General features: G+C 38.3%; 1 protein-coding gene across 1 annotated transcript in view; it reads left to right on the top strand.

Moving 5' to 3' along the window:
* LOC127527241 (uncharacterized) overlaps positions 1–21,390 on the top strand; it is a 162,664-nt gene that overhangs the window by 129,251 nt on the left and 12,023 nt on the right. Inside the window, exons 11-16 of the mRNA XM_051925326.1 lie at positions 6,392–6,710; positions 6,802–6,951; positions 7,323–7,455; positions 15,413–15,518; positions 16,326–16,561; positions 16,830–16,988. Coding sequence (XP_051781286.1) covers positions 6,392–6,710; positions 6,802–6,951; positions 7,323–7,455; positions 15,413–15,518; positions 16,326–16,561; positions 16,830–16,988 — 1,103 coding nt within the window. The remainder of the gene's footprint in view (positions 1–6,391; positions 6,711–6,801; positions 6,952–7,322; positions 7,456–15,412; positions 15,519–16,325; positions 16,562–16,829; positions 16,989–21,390) is intronic.

Genomic DNA, 21,390 nt, shown 5'->3' with positions numbered 1-21,390 from the left:
AAAGAGAAGCAGCGGGCCACTAAGGTGGAGAAAAGAAGAGCTGCTCAGGAAGCAGCAAGCACATCATCCTCTGAGCAAATGAATGCTAAACATACAGAGAAAGAGGATTCAGAGTCAAGTGTATTCACTGCACATTATCGTGCAGTACGCCGTTACTGGTAATAGATATTATGTAACTATTCACTAAAACATTTTCCTTCCTGATTTGCCTAACATGTCCAAAATAAGCCTAATCATCAGCCCTGTAGTGTATAGGCTTATATAACGTACTATAATCATTCTTATTTTTCAGGGGCTTATAACTGCGGTAAAATGGAATGCTATTACCAAGCATTAACAGAATTTCTAAAACTTTGAATTATACAAAGCACCCTAAGTACCAAAGTGTTCGTAGCCTGTTGATGAAAATACTGTTTTAAGTTAAAGCCTGAACAAATTAACTGTTTTCTATTCAACATATAAAATGTTTAGTAAATAAAGAGATACTAAATACAATTTATAACAAAAATGGAACACTGCTGGACCGCTGAATAACCGATCAAATCTAATTTAACTTGAAGTGACGCAGAGTGTTTTACAAATCAACCCCTACACAGTGGTTCTCAAACTGTGGGGCTGGCCCCCTAGGGGGGCGCAAAGTAACAAAAAGGGGAGCGCGAAGAAGTGAAAAAAGAAAACAAGAATCGAAAATATGAAAAATACATCTATTGAAACCAAAACGAATTAACTCAAACTACATTCTGATACTAGAAAAATATAGAGTTAGATAAATGTCGATAAAAGTTAAGTAGGTATAATAAAATATGCATCTATTATATATCATTAATTAAAAAAGAACAAATTGGTATTAGGGGGCTCCTTTCAAAAAACGCTAGGGGGGCACGATTAAAACTGTTATGAAAACTTGGGTCGCAAATACGTAAAGGTTGAGAAATGCTGTCCCTACAAACTAAATCTAAAAAGAGGCAGACCCCAATTGCATTGGTGAGAAAAAAGAATGTGAACTCCTGATCCTCAATAGACCCTGCCTAGAACCGTGTTAATATATTGGATACTCTATGCCTGGTAAAGTAGCTTAAAACAGATCCTGTAAACACACACACACTCAAAAACCTCTGCTGAAGAAGCAGCGTTGCGCCGTTATAATACTCAGTGGTAAAATTACCATTAAAAAGAAAAAACCCTTTTAAATCAGAAAGGACGGTTTCTCGGGGCCCTATTAAGCACGTCCATTCCTTTCATTACTAGTTTAATAGGATCGCGAGTATAAATATGAATACACTCGCAAGCAAACTTTTTAAAATCTAAAGACTTAAATGAAATCAGACAACGTGATCTCAGATCCCCTATGTATTAAGATATAATCTCATAAATACTGGTACATTTTATAATAATCATTTACCCAGTGATTCAACAATACACTTGATACGTCTAAAAATCATCCGGACTTTAAGTCTACTAGTCTGTATTAACGATAATTATATTTCATTTAGCGAAATGAATGGAAACACAGTTGCCATAAAGCTCCTGCTCCCTGTTCACCCCTGGAGGCTGTCTCCAGCCAACTGTCCAAATGAGAGTTTATAAAGCAAAAATGTTTTGTTATCTCAGACTTTTAAAAAACAGGCGGCTCCATACAGAAAACAACCGGTTACAGCGGGAGTCCGATTCGAAAGAGTACGCATTTCACAAGCGGGCCCTTCTGCACGTAGTTCAGAATACTGACGTCTTATGTCAGAGCTATTACACACCCGGCCTGCGCTTTTAAACCAGGCCTGAATATTCTCAGAGAAGAGGCTCTGTTTGAATTTTCAGACGCTGAGACAAAAGCTACTTGATTGTAAAGGCCGTTTCGGTAACAGAAAAAACTAATATTGTTTGCTTCAGTCATATGAATTTGTACATTAATTGTCGTACATGTAGATAGATAGGTAGATAGATAGCTAGATAGGTAGATATAAATATAAAATGCTAAAACTTATACACACATCAGCGCGCTCATGCATATCATGCTGTTAATTAAATCCTGCACGTTGTAAACAAATATCATTTTTAAAAGGGAGTTACCGGAGAATCAACTTGGAAATATTAATATTAAGGATAAAATACAAGGATTCATCCCTCCGTTTTAAAACATGCTCGTTTAATGCTTATAATAATCATGAATAGGCCTTACCATGATCATGGTTTGTTGGGACTCGCTGGAGAATAGAATGTCATTAAAATTAGAAAGAAGACGCCCCATTTTGTCTTTAATAGGTCATTGTACTGGTGACTTACATCTAAACCTTTGGTCAGACACCAAAAAGTCCAGTATTTTTTAAAAAGGAGCCTTTGTCATGCGTAGATTTCTTTTAGCAAATGTCTGGCCTCACTTTAAGCTCGTTTTAAACTGACCCCGGAAGATACGAACTTATGTTAAAGTAATCATGTGTGAACATCTTTTGTGTCAGCATAAGGATTGAGCCGGACTAACAGCTGAAGTGTGAATCGACACTGAACCCCCACCCCCCTTAGCTTCAGGCTGCTGGAGCTGGTGGCGATGTGCTTTGGAAAGAGTGGCTTGCCAAAGAGTGTTTTAAAGTGCTTTTCTCTATCCCCAGATGTCCGATCTGTTTAAGGCAGTCTAACTTTTTGAAAATTAAACGCCATGCTTTCGCAATGTGTTTCCTTAGGGCAGCTGATTATTTAAAATGTGGGTTGTATTGGAAATACTTTTTATACATAATTTAAAAGAGAACTGCTGCATACGTCTATGTGATTTTTACAAGGCTTATACAGTGCATCCAGAAAGTATTCACAGCGCATCACTTTTTCCACATTTTGTTATGTTACAGCCTTATTCCAAAATGGATTAAATTCATTTTTTTCCTCAGAATTCTGCACACAACACCCCATAATGACAACGTGAAAAAAAGTTTACTTGAGGTTTTTGCAAATTTATTAAAAATAAAAAAACTGAGAACTCACATGTACATAAGTATTCACAGCCTTTGCTCAATACTTTGTCGATGCACCTTTGGCAACAATTACAGCCTCAAGTCTTTTTGAATATGATGCCACAAGCTTGGCACACCTATCCTTGGCCAGTTTCGCCCATTCCTCTTTGCAGCACCTCTCAAGCTCCATCAGGTTGGATGGGAAGCGTTGGTGCACAGCCATTTTAAGATCTCTCCAGAGATGTTCAATCGGATTCAAGTCTGGGCTCTGGCTGGGCCACTCAAGGACATTCACAGAGGTGTCCTGAAGCCACTCCTTTGATATCTTGGCTGTGTGCTTAGGGTCGATGTCCTGCTGAAAGATGAACCGTCGCCCCAGTCTGAGGTCAAGAGCACTCTGGAGCAGATTTTATCCAGGATGTCTCTGTACATCGCTGCAGTCATCTTTCCCTTTATCCTGACTAGTCTCCCAGTTCCTGCCGCTGAAAAACATCCCCACAGCATGATACTGCCACCACCATGCTTCACTGTAGGGATGGTGCCAGGTTTCCTCCAAACGTGACGCCTGGCATTCACACCAGAGAGTTCAATCTTTGTCTCATCAGACCAGAGAATTTTCTTTCTCATGGTCTGAGAGTCCTTCAGGTGCCTTTTGGCAATCTACAGGCGGGCTGCCATGTGCCTTTTACTAAGGAGTGGCTTCCGTCTGGCCACTCTACCATACAGGCCGGATTGGTTGATTGCTGCAGAGATGGTTGTCCTTCTGCAAGGTTCTCCTCTCTCCACAGAGGACCTCTGGAGCTCTGACAGAGTGACCATCGGGTTCTTGGTCACCTCCCTGACTAAGGTCCTTCTCCGCCGATAGCTCAGTTTAGATGGCCAGCCAGCTCTAGGAAGAGTCCTGGTGGTTTCGAACTTCTTCCATTTATGGATGATGGAGGCCACTATGCTCATTGGGACCTTCAAAGCAGCAGAAATTTTTCTGTAACCTTCCCCAGATATGTGCCTCGAGACAATCCTGTCTCGGAGGTCTACAGACAATTCCTTTGACTTCATGCTTGGTTTGTGCTCTGACATGAACTGTCAACTGTGGGACCTTATATAGACAGGTGTGTGCCTTTCCAAATCATGTCCAATCAACTGAATTTACCACAGGTGGATTCCAATTAAGCTGCAGAAACATCTCGAGGATGATCAGGGGAAACAGGGTGCACCTGAGCTCAATTTCGAGCTTCACGGCAAAGGCTGTGAATACTTATGTACATGTGCTTACTCAATTTTTTTATTTTTAATAAATTTGCAAAAACCTCAAGTAAACTTTTTTCACGTTGTCATTATGGGGTGTTGTGTGTAGAATTCTGAGGAAAAAAATAAACTTAATCCATTTTGGAATAAGGCTGTAACATAACAAAATGTGGAAAAAGTGATGCGCTGTGAATACTTTCCAGATGCACTGTATCAAACTATATTTAAAATGGGAGGTATTGGATGGAAAAAGAGCTTGTTTTAGATATACTTTTTTATATAAATTATACATCCAAGGTTAGATTTTTTTATAGGTGATTTAAAAGGGAACTGCTGCATACCTCTGTGTGATTTTTACAAGGCTTGTATTGAACTAGTTATCTCGTGTTTTACACGTTATCATTAAAATCTTTTACCTCTCATGGAAAAAAGTTGCTGCGCACCCCCCAGCCTCATGGGTTTGGAGGAAGGGGGCTTACGCACAGCTGTTGACAAGCATGCGTGCAGGGACAAACGCAGCAGGGGGGCTAGCAGTTTCCAGTGGCGAGCACTGTCTGATCTATCTGCGCTCCGGGACACATACAGTTTGTAGACATGTGACTGTTCAGGTCCGCGTAGAGCTTCAACCCTGGCCGGCTTGAGGGCGCGCAGAGCCTGCCTGCTTCGAGAGTCTCTGTGTAGAGAGAGAGAGAGCCTGTCAACTTGTATTTCTGTGGGCTTTGAGCACCCAGCTGTGTGAGGTAAAGGCTTTTTCAGCGTAGAGCCTGTCAGGGGAAACCTGTCATTTGTTTTTTCTGTGAGATGGGGAAGGCGGCTTGACTTAGATAAAATAAAAGCGGTTTACAAGTGATAAAGCAAAGGTTAGATAGATATTTTAAATAATAGATACAGGGTTTCTTACCCAAAGCAGTATAGGCAGGAACGGCTATAAGGTAGATCGCCCTGGCTGGAACATGTGTGTGTATATCCTCAGGAGAAGTGGGCATGGAAGTGGAAGGGGCCAGTCTTCAGGGGCTGCCTGAACGGGGACGGAGGCAGGTCCTTCATGCCTGGGGACAAGGGTCTGGATAGAAACGTGCCTGGACTTGTCTTCGGGAGAAGGAGGCAGGGTGTTGTGGGGCCACCAACAGGTGTGGCCGGCAGGGCCTGGATAGGAACTTGCACAGACATGTCGAGGGTCCGGCTGGAACAGGCCTGGACTTGTCTTCGGGAGAGGGGGCTGGGGGTGAAGGAGGGTGACAGACATCCATCAAGTCTGCTCTTGACACAAAGGAGAACCAAGCAGGTGAAGGGGGGCCGGGATGAAGGGGGGGGGTTGGATTGAGGGTCTGGGGGTGAGAATGACATCTATCAAGTCTGCTCTTGACAGAAAGGAGAACCAGGCAGGTGCAGGGGGGCTGGGATGAAGGCGGGGGGCGGATGGGGGCAAGACATCCATCAAACGGCTCTTGACAGAAAGAGAACCAATCAGGTAGGAGGGTGGGATTAAGGTGGGGACAGGTGGTCCTTCACCAATCCACCGCCAGGGGGCGGGACCATCCTTCAAATCCACCAATCAGGTGGAGGGGCGGGACCCACCTCCACATCCACCAATCAGAGAAAAGGAGTGTGGCTTAAGGTCATCAATCAAATTTGATTGACATTTTGACAGAAGGTGCCTGGCTTATACTACTGACACAGGAATAGATAGGCATTGTAAAATCAGTTTACAAGTTGTATATATCTTGAGAGTTATTCTCCAGTCATTCATTTTGCAATTCTGTTTAATTCAGATTTTATGATTGCAAGGGCAATGCATATCTCTGCAGTTTCAAAGAAATGCATTAGTCCATTGCAAGCTATATACTCTGTCTTTGTTATTTTTATTCTTAAAATTATTTTTTGAATTCACTGTTTGATAGAATACTGTATAGCAACAGATGTGTGAGCTGTATTTATGGTTAAGTCCCAGAATTATCACAATGGCCAGAAAATGCAGAAATTCTGTCAAGACTTCATCTTTGCCTCAAATCACTTTCCAGTAGTGTATAAAATCCTACTTTTATTCTTTTTTGTTCAATAAGGATCCATGTAAGTGATGAAAAGAAATAAAAGTAAAGTTTACAATTAATTTCTATATGTGCCCATTGCAAGTGATTAATTGATGGAACAATTAACTAATGATTGATTCATTGATTTTTACATTAATAGTTTCCAATTCTCTTTAGGTTAACATGCTCATCTCTAAGTCTGCCCAGGAGAAGGTTCGGCAAAGGTGGAGGAGAGAACTTGAACAACCATGGCAGGATAAAGAGAAAGGGAACACAGAGCAGTTAACTAATGACCAGGATTCCAACCACCCTAATGATCCACAATCCATGTCTTCTTCAGACCCTACCACTGACCTTCAGTCACAGATATCTGGAAAACTGTCTGCAAATTCCAATGTTGACTCACAACCTCAGCACCTCCCTGCAATAACTAGTAACCTTCAGTCAGACCCACTACCTGACCCAGAAACAGAGGAGAGTTCAGAGTTGAATCAAAGTAATTTTTATCATGTTATCTGATTCTTACTACTCAGTGTCTTCTCCAAACTTATGTTGCATTAATACAATTAATGTTCATTTATTTCCAGATGAATACATTTCCCCAATTCCCATATCTCTGCCACCGAGTGGGCTGCGACTTCGGCGTTCCAGTATGGGAACTGTTCTCCGGAGGAGAGTCAGTCGTTCTTCTCTACCCAGCATTTCTTCTGTTAACCTCATGCGAAGACACTCTTCTGGTACTTGTATCACTACAGTATTGTATTGTCTCAACTCAATAAATCTAATTTTCTAATTATCAAGTTAAATATCATTATGAGGAGCTTTTTCGATAATAGGTTTATTAGTAATGTTAACAAAATGTAAAGGCATTCCTGAAATGACTTTTCTTTGTATTTGCTAGACATCCTGATCAATTATTTTTCTCATTGAAGACCCTCAAATATTTTTCACTGTTAGTTTTATTTTTTAACATTTTTGGATTAGTTGTGAAGATCTCTAATTCTGGACATAATAGGTATAATTAATTATGCATCCAGATGTATTCATTATTTGTTGAACCTCTGCATACCATGGAGTGTGTTGATCTTGTTTTATTTGTTGCCTGCAGTTTTACCTATAGCAAGTTTGATCCCTGACACTGAAGAGGAAGAAGAAGATTCAGAGGGTGAAGAAACAAGACCATTGACTCATCCAGAGTCAAGCTTAACAGAAGCTCTCACATTGTTGAAACACAATGATTGGTCAGCAAGTTTATTTCATTACATTTGTATTGCAGCTGTTTGATTTAGAGTATTTTCAAATACTAAATACAAAGAGTAAATAGCAGTAGAAATACACTCAAAAAAAACAAACAAAAAAATTTAATTCAAAAGCTAGCCTCACTACTTACATAAAATCAGTCTGGTCCCAAACAGCCTTGTAAGTCAAACTGAATAGATTGCTGAAAAATTCAAAAGATAGAGATGAACCATTTAAGCACCTGGATCAAATGATAGAATCAAAGTTCTTATAATTAATAATTTTAATAACAAAAATATTAAAAAAACTAAATTTAGTGTGTAAGAAATCAAAGTTATTCCTCAAAGGACCAGAATGATCAAAAAACACAAGCACTTACAAAATCCAAAAAAAAAAAAGCAAACCAAAAGTGAATATTTAAAATTAGCTGAACAAACATGAGCATAAACAATGCCTTAGCAGCTGACTTGCAGCACACCAAGCTCTTAAATCCAAATGCAGCACTGGAGGGGCCGGCCACTCCATTGTGCTCAATATACAGACAACATGAAACATAAGACAGATAACTATGAAATACATAATTGATATGATACATGATAATACATGATATATCAATAAAAAAACAATACATTTTAAAAAATTATATTTAAAGTTCAAAAAATAACACATAAAAGAAAAGACTCTTGAGCAAGGGATATAACTTACATAACACAATAGTTTCTTTCCCCTTCCTTCAAGAATGTTTTGTGGTGGTGAAGAACAGTGAAATGCAGTGGCAAACCTTTACTCTACAAAAATAAAACATTAACATATGCTCTAATACTTGTCCTTAAGAAAATTAACATCCATCAGCATTTTTATGCCTTCTGCCCTCACACCGCAGTTTTATAGCTCACCCCTTCCCCAGTATTAAAAAATGTCTGTTCCAAATCTAAGGAGGAAATTGATGCTGAGAAGAAGGACCCAAAATGCTTTAACATCTGTTTGACGTTTTTGTGTTGGACAAGAATGGAATTGATTGAATAGAGAGTACTAGAGATCAAAGGGGTCTTGATTTTTGGGAAAAACCAAAAAGTATTTGCTGACATTAGCAAAGGTCTTAATACTAAAGTTCTAATATTGTCGGAAACAGTGTGTATCAAAAACTGCATTTAACAGAACTATGGAATACCGTATGTACAGTGGATTCAGAAAATGTTCAGAATCCTTCACTTTCTGCGCATTCTGTGTTGTAAATTTAATTTTACAAATTTGCAATTTATACTTATATAAATGAGAGATTTCCATTTTTGATTTTTAAGAAATGTTCAAACCTTTTTAAAATCATTTTTCCACTTTGTCATTAGGGATTATTGAGTATAATTGAAGGGCAAAAATGGCATATTTGTCCATTATAATTAAAGTGTTCAAAAAGTGAAAATGTCTGAATACTTTCTGAATCCACTGTATGTGCTAAATGTCAATATTGTATTGCATGTTGCTTTTGCCTTTTGATTTAAATCGAAAATTGTTGTAATAGCACGGCACAGAGCTTTTTCCCAGGAGGCAGCCATAGTTACTGTACATGTGAATGCAGAAATTACTATAGAAAGCACAGACAGGTGATTTGGATGTGAAGGATAGTAGCATTATGATCCTTGCCAGCGGAAAAGAATGTCACTGTAAATTTATACTAAAATACAGTGTATGAGGAATTTCTATTCTTTGTAGCTGCGGGAAAGGCCTAATTTAAGTTTATTGGATTTAGGAAAGTTTTGTAGGTGCTGTAATCAAATTTTGGTTTGTCAAAATTAATTGCTCTAGTTGTAAGATAAACATTTGTTTGTCCATTAAGTTGCCAGCTTTTGGTGACATCTTCCATAATATTCTGAAAAGATACCGAATGTTAGTTTGAGACAGAGTTTTGTGTCTTTTTTGTACTGATTGTTACAATTTTTGTTGTGTGTTTATGACAATTATTGTAATTTGTTGTTATGTTAATCTATGTCAGAGTAAACCTTTCTTGGGACAAGAGGATCAATGGTTTCAGAACTACCATAGAACAATAATGCACTGAACAGCAAAACACAGCAGTTGATTATATGAATATGGAGACAGAAAGAGACTGGTGTAAACAAGCCAAGGTCGTCAAAGTTATTTTTCACAATCATGGCATATATTTAATTTACCACATGAAATTTAATTCTAAAATGAAGCATGTTTTATAAATTTAATAAAATAGCTATCCCACTCTTGCATTCTGTAATAGAGCTACTGGGTACCTTGGTCCCAATGTGAAGAAAAAAAGCCTTGTATCTGACTGGACACATGCACTTTGAAGAAGTAAAGGTTTTAATTAAGAAAATGCTACTTGCACATTTCTGATCGTTGCTTGTGACACCAAAATTAAGATAAGAAATAATACAATTTAATACATTATATGACATTCTTGGTTTAGGTCATTGATACTTTTTGTCCTGTTTCTGATTCTCACTAGGGTTTTATGACAATATCCTTGTCCTCCAGTCACCCACTGAAGTCTTATGCCTGCTTGGCATAACACATTTTACATTGTACAAATAATAATAAATATGAACTGAACTGATTATACTACAATTTCATGTGGCAAATTTGTATATACCACAATTCTAAAGAATTATACTATTATGTATTGAAGAGAGTCAATAAAACAGAACACAGCATGCAACCACATCCTAACTCACAGGGATTTGCAAAATATGTATAGCGGTTCTTCATATAAAGTAAAATGGAAAATAAAATAGAAAGGTTCAGCACATCCCCAGAATGTATACTTTACAATTACATTAATGAGTTTTTGTCAAATTTTGAAAAAGATTTTTTAAAAGATCCTCATAAAGTAAATATGGAACCCTGTGTTCTTCCAGCACAGTAAAATAAGACTTTGTTCAAATAGTATTGCACAGGATATCTCAAAAGATCTTTCATAATTCAGTCTTATCTCATTTGGCATTACTGAGCATATTGTTGTTCAAGCACTATAAGTCATTTTATATCAAAGGGTATTTAAGAAATAGACTTTTTTTGCCCATAACTGTTTGTGTGTAAAATATTCCTTCAACATATGACCTAGCAATGCAGGCATGTTGTGGTATCACTTATAGTTTGGATCTTCCTTGGATAGATTTTAGACAATGTTACATATATATGAACAATAAACATTTTTTGCTTGAATTACGGTGTGCATAGGGCATATTGCACAAAAATGTAGCTTTCAGTCGTTGGATTATATTACTTTTCTAAAATGTTGATTGAAATATCCTTTTCTCATGCTTCCTTAAGATCATCATGAGGTAAAATGTCTTGAAATTTATTGATATTTTCTGGAAATGTTGTCTCAATCTTCATCCAAACTATTGAGTATCATCACAGGGACAGATATAGTTAAAAGATGAAGGAAGCGAGGCAGATTGCTTTTGACAAAGATTCTAATTTGCACCGTATATAGAATAAAAGGTGTGTTGCTGGAAGATTATATTTAGAGTTTAATAGTTCACAGAGAATAAATATATTATCAATTAAGAGATCAAATGTCTCAATACCTAATGACTTCCATAGATTGAATATTACATAGGCTAAAAAAGGATGAAATAAGTGAATATCATGTATAGAGGCAGCAGATTAGAGCTCTCTGCCCTAAAATATGCCCTACATTAGTTCTGTATCTTTATTAATTGGTTAACCTGGGGTTTAATGCTGACTTTCATGTTTTTGAAACATACTATTGTTCTTGCTTTGTTATTTTCATTTGTTTGATTGGGTTATGTTCTGTTATAATGTTTTGTTTCCAAACAAAGGAAGTAAAATTTTAAAAATTCATGTATAACATTAGAACATTCAAACAGTTTAGCTATTCAGCCTAACAAAGCTTGTCACTCCTATTCACTTAATTTTTCCTCTATAATGATTTAGCTGATTCTTGATTATTTGTCATTCCACCTAGTTTGGTATCATTGGCAAACCTAAACAGCTATAATTATTTATATTCCTATCCAGATAATTTATATATAATAAAAAGAGAAATTGCCCTAGTACTGCATGCTTAGGGACACCACTTTTAACATCACCTTGTACTGAGAAAGTTCCTCTTACCATAACTTTTTAAAGCCAGTTTTGCACCCATCTCCACACTGTGCCTTGAATTCCCACTTCATTGACTTTAATGACTAACCTCTCATGTGGTACCTTATCAAAAGGTTTCTGAAAATCATAATAAGTAATACAGTAATCCCTCGCTATATCGCGCTTCGCCTTTCGCAGCTTCACTCCATCGCGGATTTTATATGTAAGCATATTTAAATATATATCGCGGATTTTTCGCTGCTTCGCGGGTTTCTGCGGACAATGGGTCTTTTAATTTCTGGTACATGCTTCCTCAGTTGGTTTGCCCAGTTGATTTCATACAAGGGACGCTATTGGCAGATGGCTGAGAAGCTACCCAGCTTACATTTCTCTTTCTCTTGCGCTGACTTTCTCTGATCCTGACGTAGGGGGATTGAGCAGGGGGGCTGTTCACACACCTAGACGATACGGACGCTCGTCTAAAAATGCTGAAAGATTATCTTCACGTGGCTACCTTCTGTGCAGCTGCTTCCTGAAACGACATGCTGCACGGAGCTTCGCATACTTAAAAGCTCGAAGGGCACGTATTGATTTTTGATTGAAAAACAAACTCTGTCTCACTTTGTCTGCTCCTGACGGAGGGGGTGTGAGCTGCCGCCTTCATCAGCTTTGTGCCGCGGTGCTTCACATACTTAAAAGAAAAACAGCCCTATTGATCTGTTTGCTTTTCTCTCTATTTCTGTGACAGTCACTGCTCCTGACAAGCACTCCTTTGAAGAGGAAGATATGTTTGCATTCTTTTAATTGTGAGACGGAACTGTCATCTCTGTCTTGTCATGGAGCACAGTTTAAACTTTTGAAAAAGAGACAAATGTTTGTTTGCAGTGTTTGAATAAAGTTCATGTCTCTCTACAACCTCCTGTGTTTCTGCGTAAATCTGTGACCCAAGCATGACAATATAAAAATAACCATATAAACATATGGTTTCTACTTCGCGGATTTTCTTATTTTCGCGGGTGGCTCTGGAACACAACCCCCGCGATGGAGGAGGGATTACTATATAATTTTCCCTCTCTATCTTGTGTCTTCCTCTAAGGTTTACAGAAATAAGCATCTGAACCCATGCTGATTGTTTAGCAATACATCTGTTTGTGTAACATGATTCTTAATCCTTTACTTAATAATGGCTTCCATCACTTTACCAATGATGTATATTAAACTTACTGACCTATTGTTACTTGTATTAGCCTGGTCACTTTTTTATATAAAGGAATAATATTTGCTAGCTTCTAATACTTTTGAATTTCCACTGTGTGCAGTAATTTTCTGAAAATAAGCATCACTGATTTATATACAGTATGTACGCATTAACCTCCTTTAAGTACTTTAGGAAAAGTTAATTTGTCTCAGAGATTTCAGCATATTTAATCAAACCAGCACTTCCCCCTCTGCATATTGTATTAAATACCTCATTGATAATCCCTATTAGTGTTGGTAGGTTATAGCCTTCTTCACAAATGTAATCTTCAGTGTGTTTTAGTGCATTTACTGTTTTACTGTATGATTTTGTTTGTTCTTATTGTTCCTGATGGAATTTGCCTTCTCCTCGACATCTTTTGCCTTTTCCACAAAATTTCTTTCAAGTTGCTTTTTAGCTTTCTTAATATCCGTTTTACTAATTGCTGACATGTCCTCATAAGAATTATTTGCCTTGTATGCCTGATTTAGCTGTTTTTTTCTTTGCAGCTTCTTTTTTTAGGTGCATTCACAGACAATGTGAAAAGCACCTACTGCCTCCACCATGTCTTTCTGTCCAAATAAAACTATTCAGCTCCCAGTGGTCATATTTTATGGCACATTTATCCTGCAAAGAATGTTTAACCTTTGTTGAGATATCTCAAATACAGCATGCTGCGCAAATTTTTGGAAATTCAAAATCTCCCCTGGCAGATTGGCATTGGCAGGTTTTTGAACTCATCCATATTAGAACAGAAAAACATTCTGTGTGACTTCAATTGTGGATTAGTTTACTGTCTTAAATTTACCATGAGAGAGTTCACATTAATGTGTTTATTTTGGATATCTTCCTCTATTAGCAATGGCAAAATGGATCCCTAATTCAATTTAGTTAAACATTGGGCAAGACACATGCATAGAATCTCGAGGTACACCAGCTCAAATCTGGTGCAATTTTGAATTTGTAATTATGATGCTCTGCAAGCATAGAGCAAACAAATACAATATTACTCAGTATTTACAGTGTGTTACACTTAAAACAATCTCATGGCTGCACTATCTTCACAGTCTAATGATTCAATGGTTCTTTGACATTATAATTTATTGGTAAAGTTCCAGACCTGCTGTCAATCATGGTCCACGGGGGCAACCAATTTTACCAGAAAATTTCAAAAGAGATTTTAAGTCTTTTTCAGGTACGTCTTTCAAAAATGTTAATGTTTTAAAAATCTGAACTACAATTAGTCATACACCGTTAATAACCAACAACTAACAACAGACATCAATCAATTTTGTTTTTACATTGCTTTAATTGGAATCTACAGTTTATGAAAGCCATAGAGCCACCGCAAACAAGTTTAAGAAGCACTTTTAAATACATGAAATTTTAAATTATGAAAATTATGTATTTAACGTAGTCTACTAAAACATATAATTGCATTCTATTATCACTGTACTTTTGTAATGTAACTCACTGTTATAAAAATAACCAGCTAAAATATGATAAGTGACTCTTTGATGAAGTAATTTAAAAAATGTTGTTAGCTCCTTATTTATCATCTACGCAAAGTTTTTATATGCAGCACTTCAGCATTCTCTGGGATGCTGTAAATTTGGGCTTGAATGTCCACAATTACTTTGAGTCTGGCTGGAAACAAAAGGCTATATTAGATGTTCACTTTGCCCAGGAATTGTTTAACATTGTAAAATAGGTAAACTTTTTCCATCTATAATAGTAGAAAAATTCTGAAATGTATGATTTTGACTGTTTTGAAACAAAACTTACTTCACTCTGATGTGAAGTAGCACGCTTTCTTTGCCTCAGAGTTTGTCCAGTGATCCTATAAAGCATTGTGTGAACCAATTTCCAGAAATTGAAATTTCTGTATTTCCATTTGAATGATGCTATACTTTAATAAGGCTCTCCCTTAAAGATAGGGTGAGAAGCTCAGTCATCCGGGAGGGGCTCAGAGTAGAGCCGCTGCTCCGTCCGCATCGAGAGGAGTCAGATAAGGTGGCTCGGGCGTCTGATCAGGATGCCTCCTGGACGCCTCCCTGGTGAGGTGTTCCAGGCACGTCCAACCGGGAGGAGGCCCCGGGAAGACCCAGGACACGCTGGAGGGACTATGTCTCCCGGCTGGCCTGGGAATGCCTCGGGATTCTCCCAGAAGAGCTAGAAGAAGTGGCCGGGGAGAGGGAAGTCTGGGCATCTCTGCTCAAGCTGCTGCCCCAGCGACCCGACCTCGGATAAGCAGAAGAGGATGGATGGATGGATACTTTAATAAAAAAAGCAGGGAGTGTGGTGTAGTGGTTAAAGCTTTGGACTCCAAACCCTGAGGCTATGGGTTCAAATCCTGTACTGACACTGTGTGACTATCAGCATGTCACCTGACCTGCCTGTGCTCCAAATGGAAAACCAAAAGAAATGTAACCAGTTGTACCATAAATGTTTTAAGTGAACTTGAATAAAGGTGTCAACCAAGTAAGCACATGTTAACATGCAAATTAAGCTATTTCTGGAATTTTATATTTCATATTTTTCATTTTTGCCAATACTCTTAAAATACCATTTATTTAGACTTAATTAGTGTAAAATGAATTGTTTAAACTGTGTTTCAGTACAACATGGTTTTAACTCAACAGGGAGCTGAAGAGGAAAGGTCTGTTTACACTGAGGCAACTGGCATCATGGCACTCTAACATATTATTGCCACAACTTCATGATATTTGTCTAGCTGTTACTCAAGAGGTGAGTTTTACAGAAACATTCGTGCTGACAGTGATTTGATTATAAAACTTAACATTTTTATCATTTAAATATTTGTTTGTTTTAAGAGAATTGTGGCAATACTGTGAATTGCACATACCAGGCCCTACTATATTTAGTGTCCGCTTCCAAGCATTTACAAGCCAGCAATGTAATTTTACCAGTGTACCCCCTAGATCTTCTCCTTTGGGTGCCCTCACTACATACTCACACCACCCAATTTCACTCCCCTTGATTTGGAGAAGGTTAATTTTCCCTGTGGTCCTAACATATCACTAAGCTTTTTAATCTCTTATAGAGAATGACCACAGCAACCAAGAAATTTCAGTTTGGCTGTCTGAACCCATTAGTAGTTCATTCTTTCAGTTATACCCAGAGATCATGATCATAGATGACAAGGATAAAAACTGACTTCTTGTTCTAGTATGCAAAAGTCCACACTGAAATAATAAACAGGCATGCTTTCTTTATTGTAACAGAACCCTACTACCTTTTAGTCTTGGTACCATCCAAAACACGCTAGCCAGGTCTCACGACACACTACAATATCTTGTATCTTTGCCACCAGCTGTAAAGACTAACTGCTGAAACTATATACTTTGTACAAAATATATCAATTCAACACTGAGTAATAAGCAGATCAGCAGATTACCTATAAAAATCATAATAGACTGAAACATTTATTAATTTATATATATTTTTAAATGTAATGTGCACATCTCAATTTAAATCAGCAATCTTGCACTGTATAGTTGCTAATAGCTGAGAAATATTTCTGTCTGCTATTAGGTTAATAACCTGAGATCAAAGGTAGCACGGTCTGCTATGAGGACCCTTTCAGAGGTGTTCAAAGCTGTAGGGCGTAATGTTGACCCTGAGGTAGAGGAGCTGACACGTGTGTTGCTTCTGAAAACTGGAGACACCAGTGAGTTCCTACGTGATGCTGCAGAAAAAGCCATGAGCATGTTGGTTGAGAATGCCAGTCCTGGACGAATGCTGTCTGCTCTTATTGCCACAGGAGCTGCGTAAGTAATTTTGCTCAACTGACAAAGCAACTTTCAATGCATAAGAAAACTAGCAACAAATTCTTCTAGATAACACGACCATGGCTAAGTGTAAGCAAAATCAGGTGTAATTCTATTTACTTAAAAACCCTTTTGCATTTGAGAGAGACAGTAGAAACCTGTCTATGAAAATAAACTGAATTTTCATTGTTAAAAATGTCTTTTTCATTAAAAAAATATCAGCATTTGTGAATTGTCTAATATTAGCTTTGGTTTTCTCTAATTTAAGTCAGCGCAATTCAATAGTGCGAAGCTGTGCTGCAGAACACATGCTAACAACTGTGGAATCACTTGGGCCCGAGCGACTCCTGACAGGAGTCCGAGATGGCCCTGACGTTATCCTCCAGACCATGGTTAAGCTGGCTCAAGATGGACATCAGGACACAAGGTAAGAACACAAGGTCCACACTAGACAAACTTAAACTATGGGTCTTAAACTGATGGTGGAGCTTTTTATTCAGGCCAGTTTCTCAATTGGAAGTAAAATATGGTTACTACTATTTTCACCTCCTTATTACAAATCAGAAAATATAATTTCTTCTTTTACTCTTAAACAGCTATTTAAGTATTTAAGTGCTTTAACCAGCTATTTGTTGGCAATGACAGGCAAATCATTACTTTATTATTATTGTATATTTGGCTGACAACTATATCTAGGGAATTGTAAAATATCAGATATGTAAAATTGTTTACATATGCAGGAATGGGGTTGAATTGATTGCTCAAGTAATTAACTATCAGTTTTGCCTTTGGCAATTCTAGTAACTAATTAAAACAATTAACAAGACGCCACCCAGGGAATGCCAAATCAATGTAGGTTGAGTGCCAGATCTCTATTTCACTTTCCAGCCAGGAAGACACATAAATGGGTGAAATTCTACATAAATAATTTCACTTTCTCAGTTGTGTTTTGACATATTTCACAAAAAACACAGATATGTTTAGTTTACTAAACAAAATAATGAAATTTGTTATATAACATATGGATAATAGAAAATTGATATATGCAACCATATACATATATATTTAAATGAGTGTATATATATATATATATATATATATATATATATATATATATGTGTATATATATATATATATATATATATATATATATATATATATATATATATATACAGTATATAATATATTTTATATATATATTAAAAGTGGGAAAGGACAAAAGCAAGCAACAGAAAAAATAAAATTAGGCTAGCTTAGTTGAACTTTTTTCTCCTTTTTGCACATAGCTTATGAATTCTATCTCTTGGCTTAGACAGATATTTTTCTCTCCTATATAAAAAGGAATATATCCTATGAATTCTGATCTTTCAACTCATGTGGTCAAACTGGATAAGTTCTTTAGCTAGTTGTTAAGCTTCTGTTATGTACCATGGTGCTCATTTACTCACATTTAGTCTGCATTTTCTTACCTCGCCCCACACACAGTTTCTGTGTGTGCTTGTGTGTGAGATGCTGCACTGAATTTTCTTAATGGGTTTAGAAAGAAACTTGTAACAAGTAGAACTTATCCTTCACAAGTTTATTACCTTTCAGTTACATTGAGACCAATAACATCATATTTTAGCTGGCTTTGATTTGAATATCCATCCATCCATTCTCTTCCGCTTATCCGAGGTCGGGTCGCGGGGGCAGCAGCTTGAGCAGAGATGCCCAGACTTCCCTCTCCCCGGCCACTTCTTCTAGCTCTTCCGGGAGAATCCCGAGGCGTTCCCAGGCCAGCCGGGAGACATAGTCCCTCCAGCGTGTCCTGGGTCTTCCCCGGGGCCTCCTCCCGGTTGGACGTGCCCGGAACACCTCACCAGGGAGGCGTCCAGGAGGCATCCTGATCAGATGCCCGAGCCACCTCATCTGACTCCTCTCGATGCGGAGGAGCAGCGGCTCTACTCTGAGCCCCTCCCGGATGACTGAGCTTCTCACCCTATCTTTAAGGGAGAGCCCAGACACCCTGCGGAGGAAACTCATTTCAGCCGCTTGTATTCGCGATCTCGTTCTTTCGGTCACTACCCATAGCTCATGACCATAGGTGAGGGTAGGAACATAGATCGACCGGTAAATTGAGAGCTTTGCTTTATGGCTCAGCTCCTTTTCACCACGACAGACCGATGCAGAGCCCGCATCACTGCGGACGCCGCACCGATCCGCCTGTCGATCTCACGCTCCATTCTTCCCTCACTCGTGAACAAGACCCCGAGATACTTGAACTCCTCCACTTGAGGCAGGATCTCGCTCCCAACCCTGAGAGGGCACTCCACCCTTCTCCGGCTGAGAACCATGGTCTCGGATTTGGAGGTGCTGATTCCCATCCCAGCCGCTTCACACTCAGCTGCGAACCGATCCAGAGAGAGCTGAAGATCACGGCCTGATGAAGCAAACAGGACAACATCATCTGCAAAAAGCAGTGACCCAATCCTGAGTCCACCAAACCGGACCCCCTCAACACCCTGGCTGCGCCCAACCAGTCTACAGTTCGCCCAACCAGTCTACATGTGTTTTGTGGACTTGGAAAAGGCGTTCGACCGTGTTCCTCGGGGGATCCTGTGGGGGGTGCTCTGGGAGTATGGAGTACCGGACCCCCTGATAAGGGCGGTTCGGTCCCTGTACAACCGGTGTCAGAGCTTGGTCCGCATTGCCGGCAGTAAGTCGAACCCGTTTCCAGTGAGAGTTGGACTCTGCCAGGGCTGTCCTTTGTCACCGATTCTGTTCATAACTTTTATGGACAGAATTTCTAGGCGCAGCCAGGGTGTTGAAGGGGTCCGGTTTGGTGGACTCAGGATTGATTTGAACATTAAGTTATAATTAATAATTCTCAGAATTAAAGCAGGTGTACTTATGATCTGGTGTAGGTGATGCTTTGGTCATTTCCTGGTAATTTCTCTCCAGACATACAGTATTGAAAGATCTTCAGCGTGGTTTTCTTTCTTTTTTTTCAGGAGTTTGTCTTCTTCTTTTCTTTGGTCACACAATCTAGTTTCAGGCAGTACTTAATTTTCTTTTTGAGATACAAACTCACAGTATCCTCAGTTGCTATCAAAGTTACACCTGCTGGGTCAGATGGTGAACAGTCAGCTCCTGTAACTAGCAAGGAGAACACATAACTCCATGTACGGCGTTCCACTTGTTATCTTAGCAAGGTTTGGACTTATGGCATCCCTCATTCAAATCTTTAAATCTTTTTACAAACGGTCTTCCATTTTTCCAGTCCTGCACCAGTTACCCTTTGGAGTAGAAGGAATTGTTCTAGTCTTTGTAATTAGTCACATTCTATAAGCACTGGGCATCTGCTATCAAGCAGAAATTACCACCAAGTGGACAGCAGTAAGCTGACAGAGGAAGCAATGAGTTGGGGTATGCAAGGGTTTTTCAAAGGCAGGTATGGTTAATCTTTCCATTGATTTCTTTGGTGCATATGAGCCCATTTTATGATTGAGAACTGGTGCAAAATTTTATCCATAATCTTGCCAGTCATTGAACTATAGTTCTTTGTTCAAAAGTGGGTGTTCAGATGGTGCCTCAATGATCTGTCTCCGAGTGTTACTTGGTCTGTAATTGGTCTTGTTATGGAAACTGAGATAATTATCTGACAGTAAGAGTGCCTGGCCCTGGACCTGTGTTCCAGAAAGATATGAATGGGTAATGTTATTATGTCTTACACATATATTTTTACACTAGAATAACTGACATAACAATGACCATTCAGTCAATCAAGCTTGATTGGTTACCTAATAGATAGTGTTCCTATTATCTCTTTATTCTGTTTATCTATTATTCAGATACTTTAAAATGAAAACTCTTATTCTGAAGAACTGTTCCTGACATCCTGTATTACCTGTTTTCACCAGTGTTCTTGAGTGCCAGGTTCAGTGTTTAATCGAAAGAATTCTGATGTAATATATTATTGAATGACTTTGAGATTTTTTAAATATTTGGATTAAGACATCCTGCTTAAACTAAAGAGGCTTCATTCACATAGCCTCTCAGATTAGGGAATGCCATTTGGTCCTGGAATGCACTTGGTAGTTCTTCTCTGCACAGCTTCTACTGATTCTGTCATTTTTGTGTCAGTATTTTCGCTAATGTGCTTGTGGGGCCACATCTACAGTACTGTTATATAAAATAGGTGATCAGCCAGATAAAAGCAACTATAGGCCAGTAAGCTTAACATGTATCACAGGTAAATTAATGTAAGGAATTATTAAGGATAAGATTGAGCAACACATGGCTGAACAGCAATCATGGGTTCAAATGAGGGAGTTTGTGTTTTGCTAGCATACTGGAATTGTATAAGGAATCAACAAAATGAGTGGTGCATACAATACCATTTATCTTGACTTTCAGAAAGCATTTGATAAAGTACCACATGAAAGTTTGGGCATCAAACTAAAAGAAGAGGGAGTACAGGGTGCAGTGTGTAGATGGTTGCAGAGGTGTCTAAAACACAGAAAGCCAAGGGTGATGATGGTCTGAGGAACCTTAACAGAATCGGGAGAAGTTAAGAGTGGTGTATCACAGAGGTCACTACTAGGCCTTCTAGTATTTTTAATATATATAAATGATTTGGATAGAAATACAAATAACAAGATACAGATGATTACATTTACAGATGATGCCAGGCTAGGAGGATTGGCAAATAAACCATTGAATTATTGCAGAGGGACATGGACAGAATACAGGGTTGGGCAAATTTGTGGGAGATGAAATTTAATGTAACTAAATGTAAAGTATTACACATAGTAAGAAAAAATGTGATATTTGAATATAATGGAAGGTTT

Source organism: Erpetoichthys calabaricus, chromosome 3 (genome assembly GCF_900747795.2).
Source record: "Erpetoichthys calabaricus chromosome 3, fErpCal1.3, whole genome shotgun sequence".
Lineage (NCBI taxonomy): Eukaryota > Metazoa > Chordata > Cladistia > Polypteriformes > Polypteridae > Erpetoichthys > Erpetoichthys calabaricus.
Note: the sequence above shows the minus strand (reverse complement) of the source record. Positions and strands in the feature narration are given on the sequence as shown.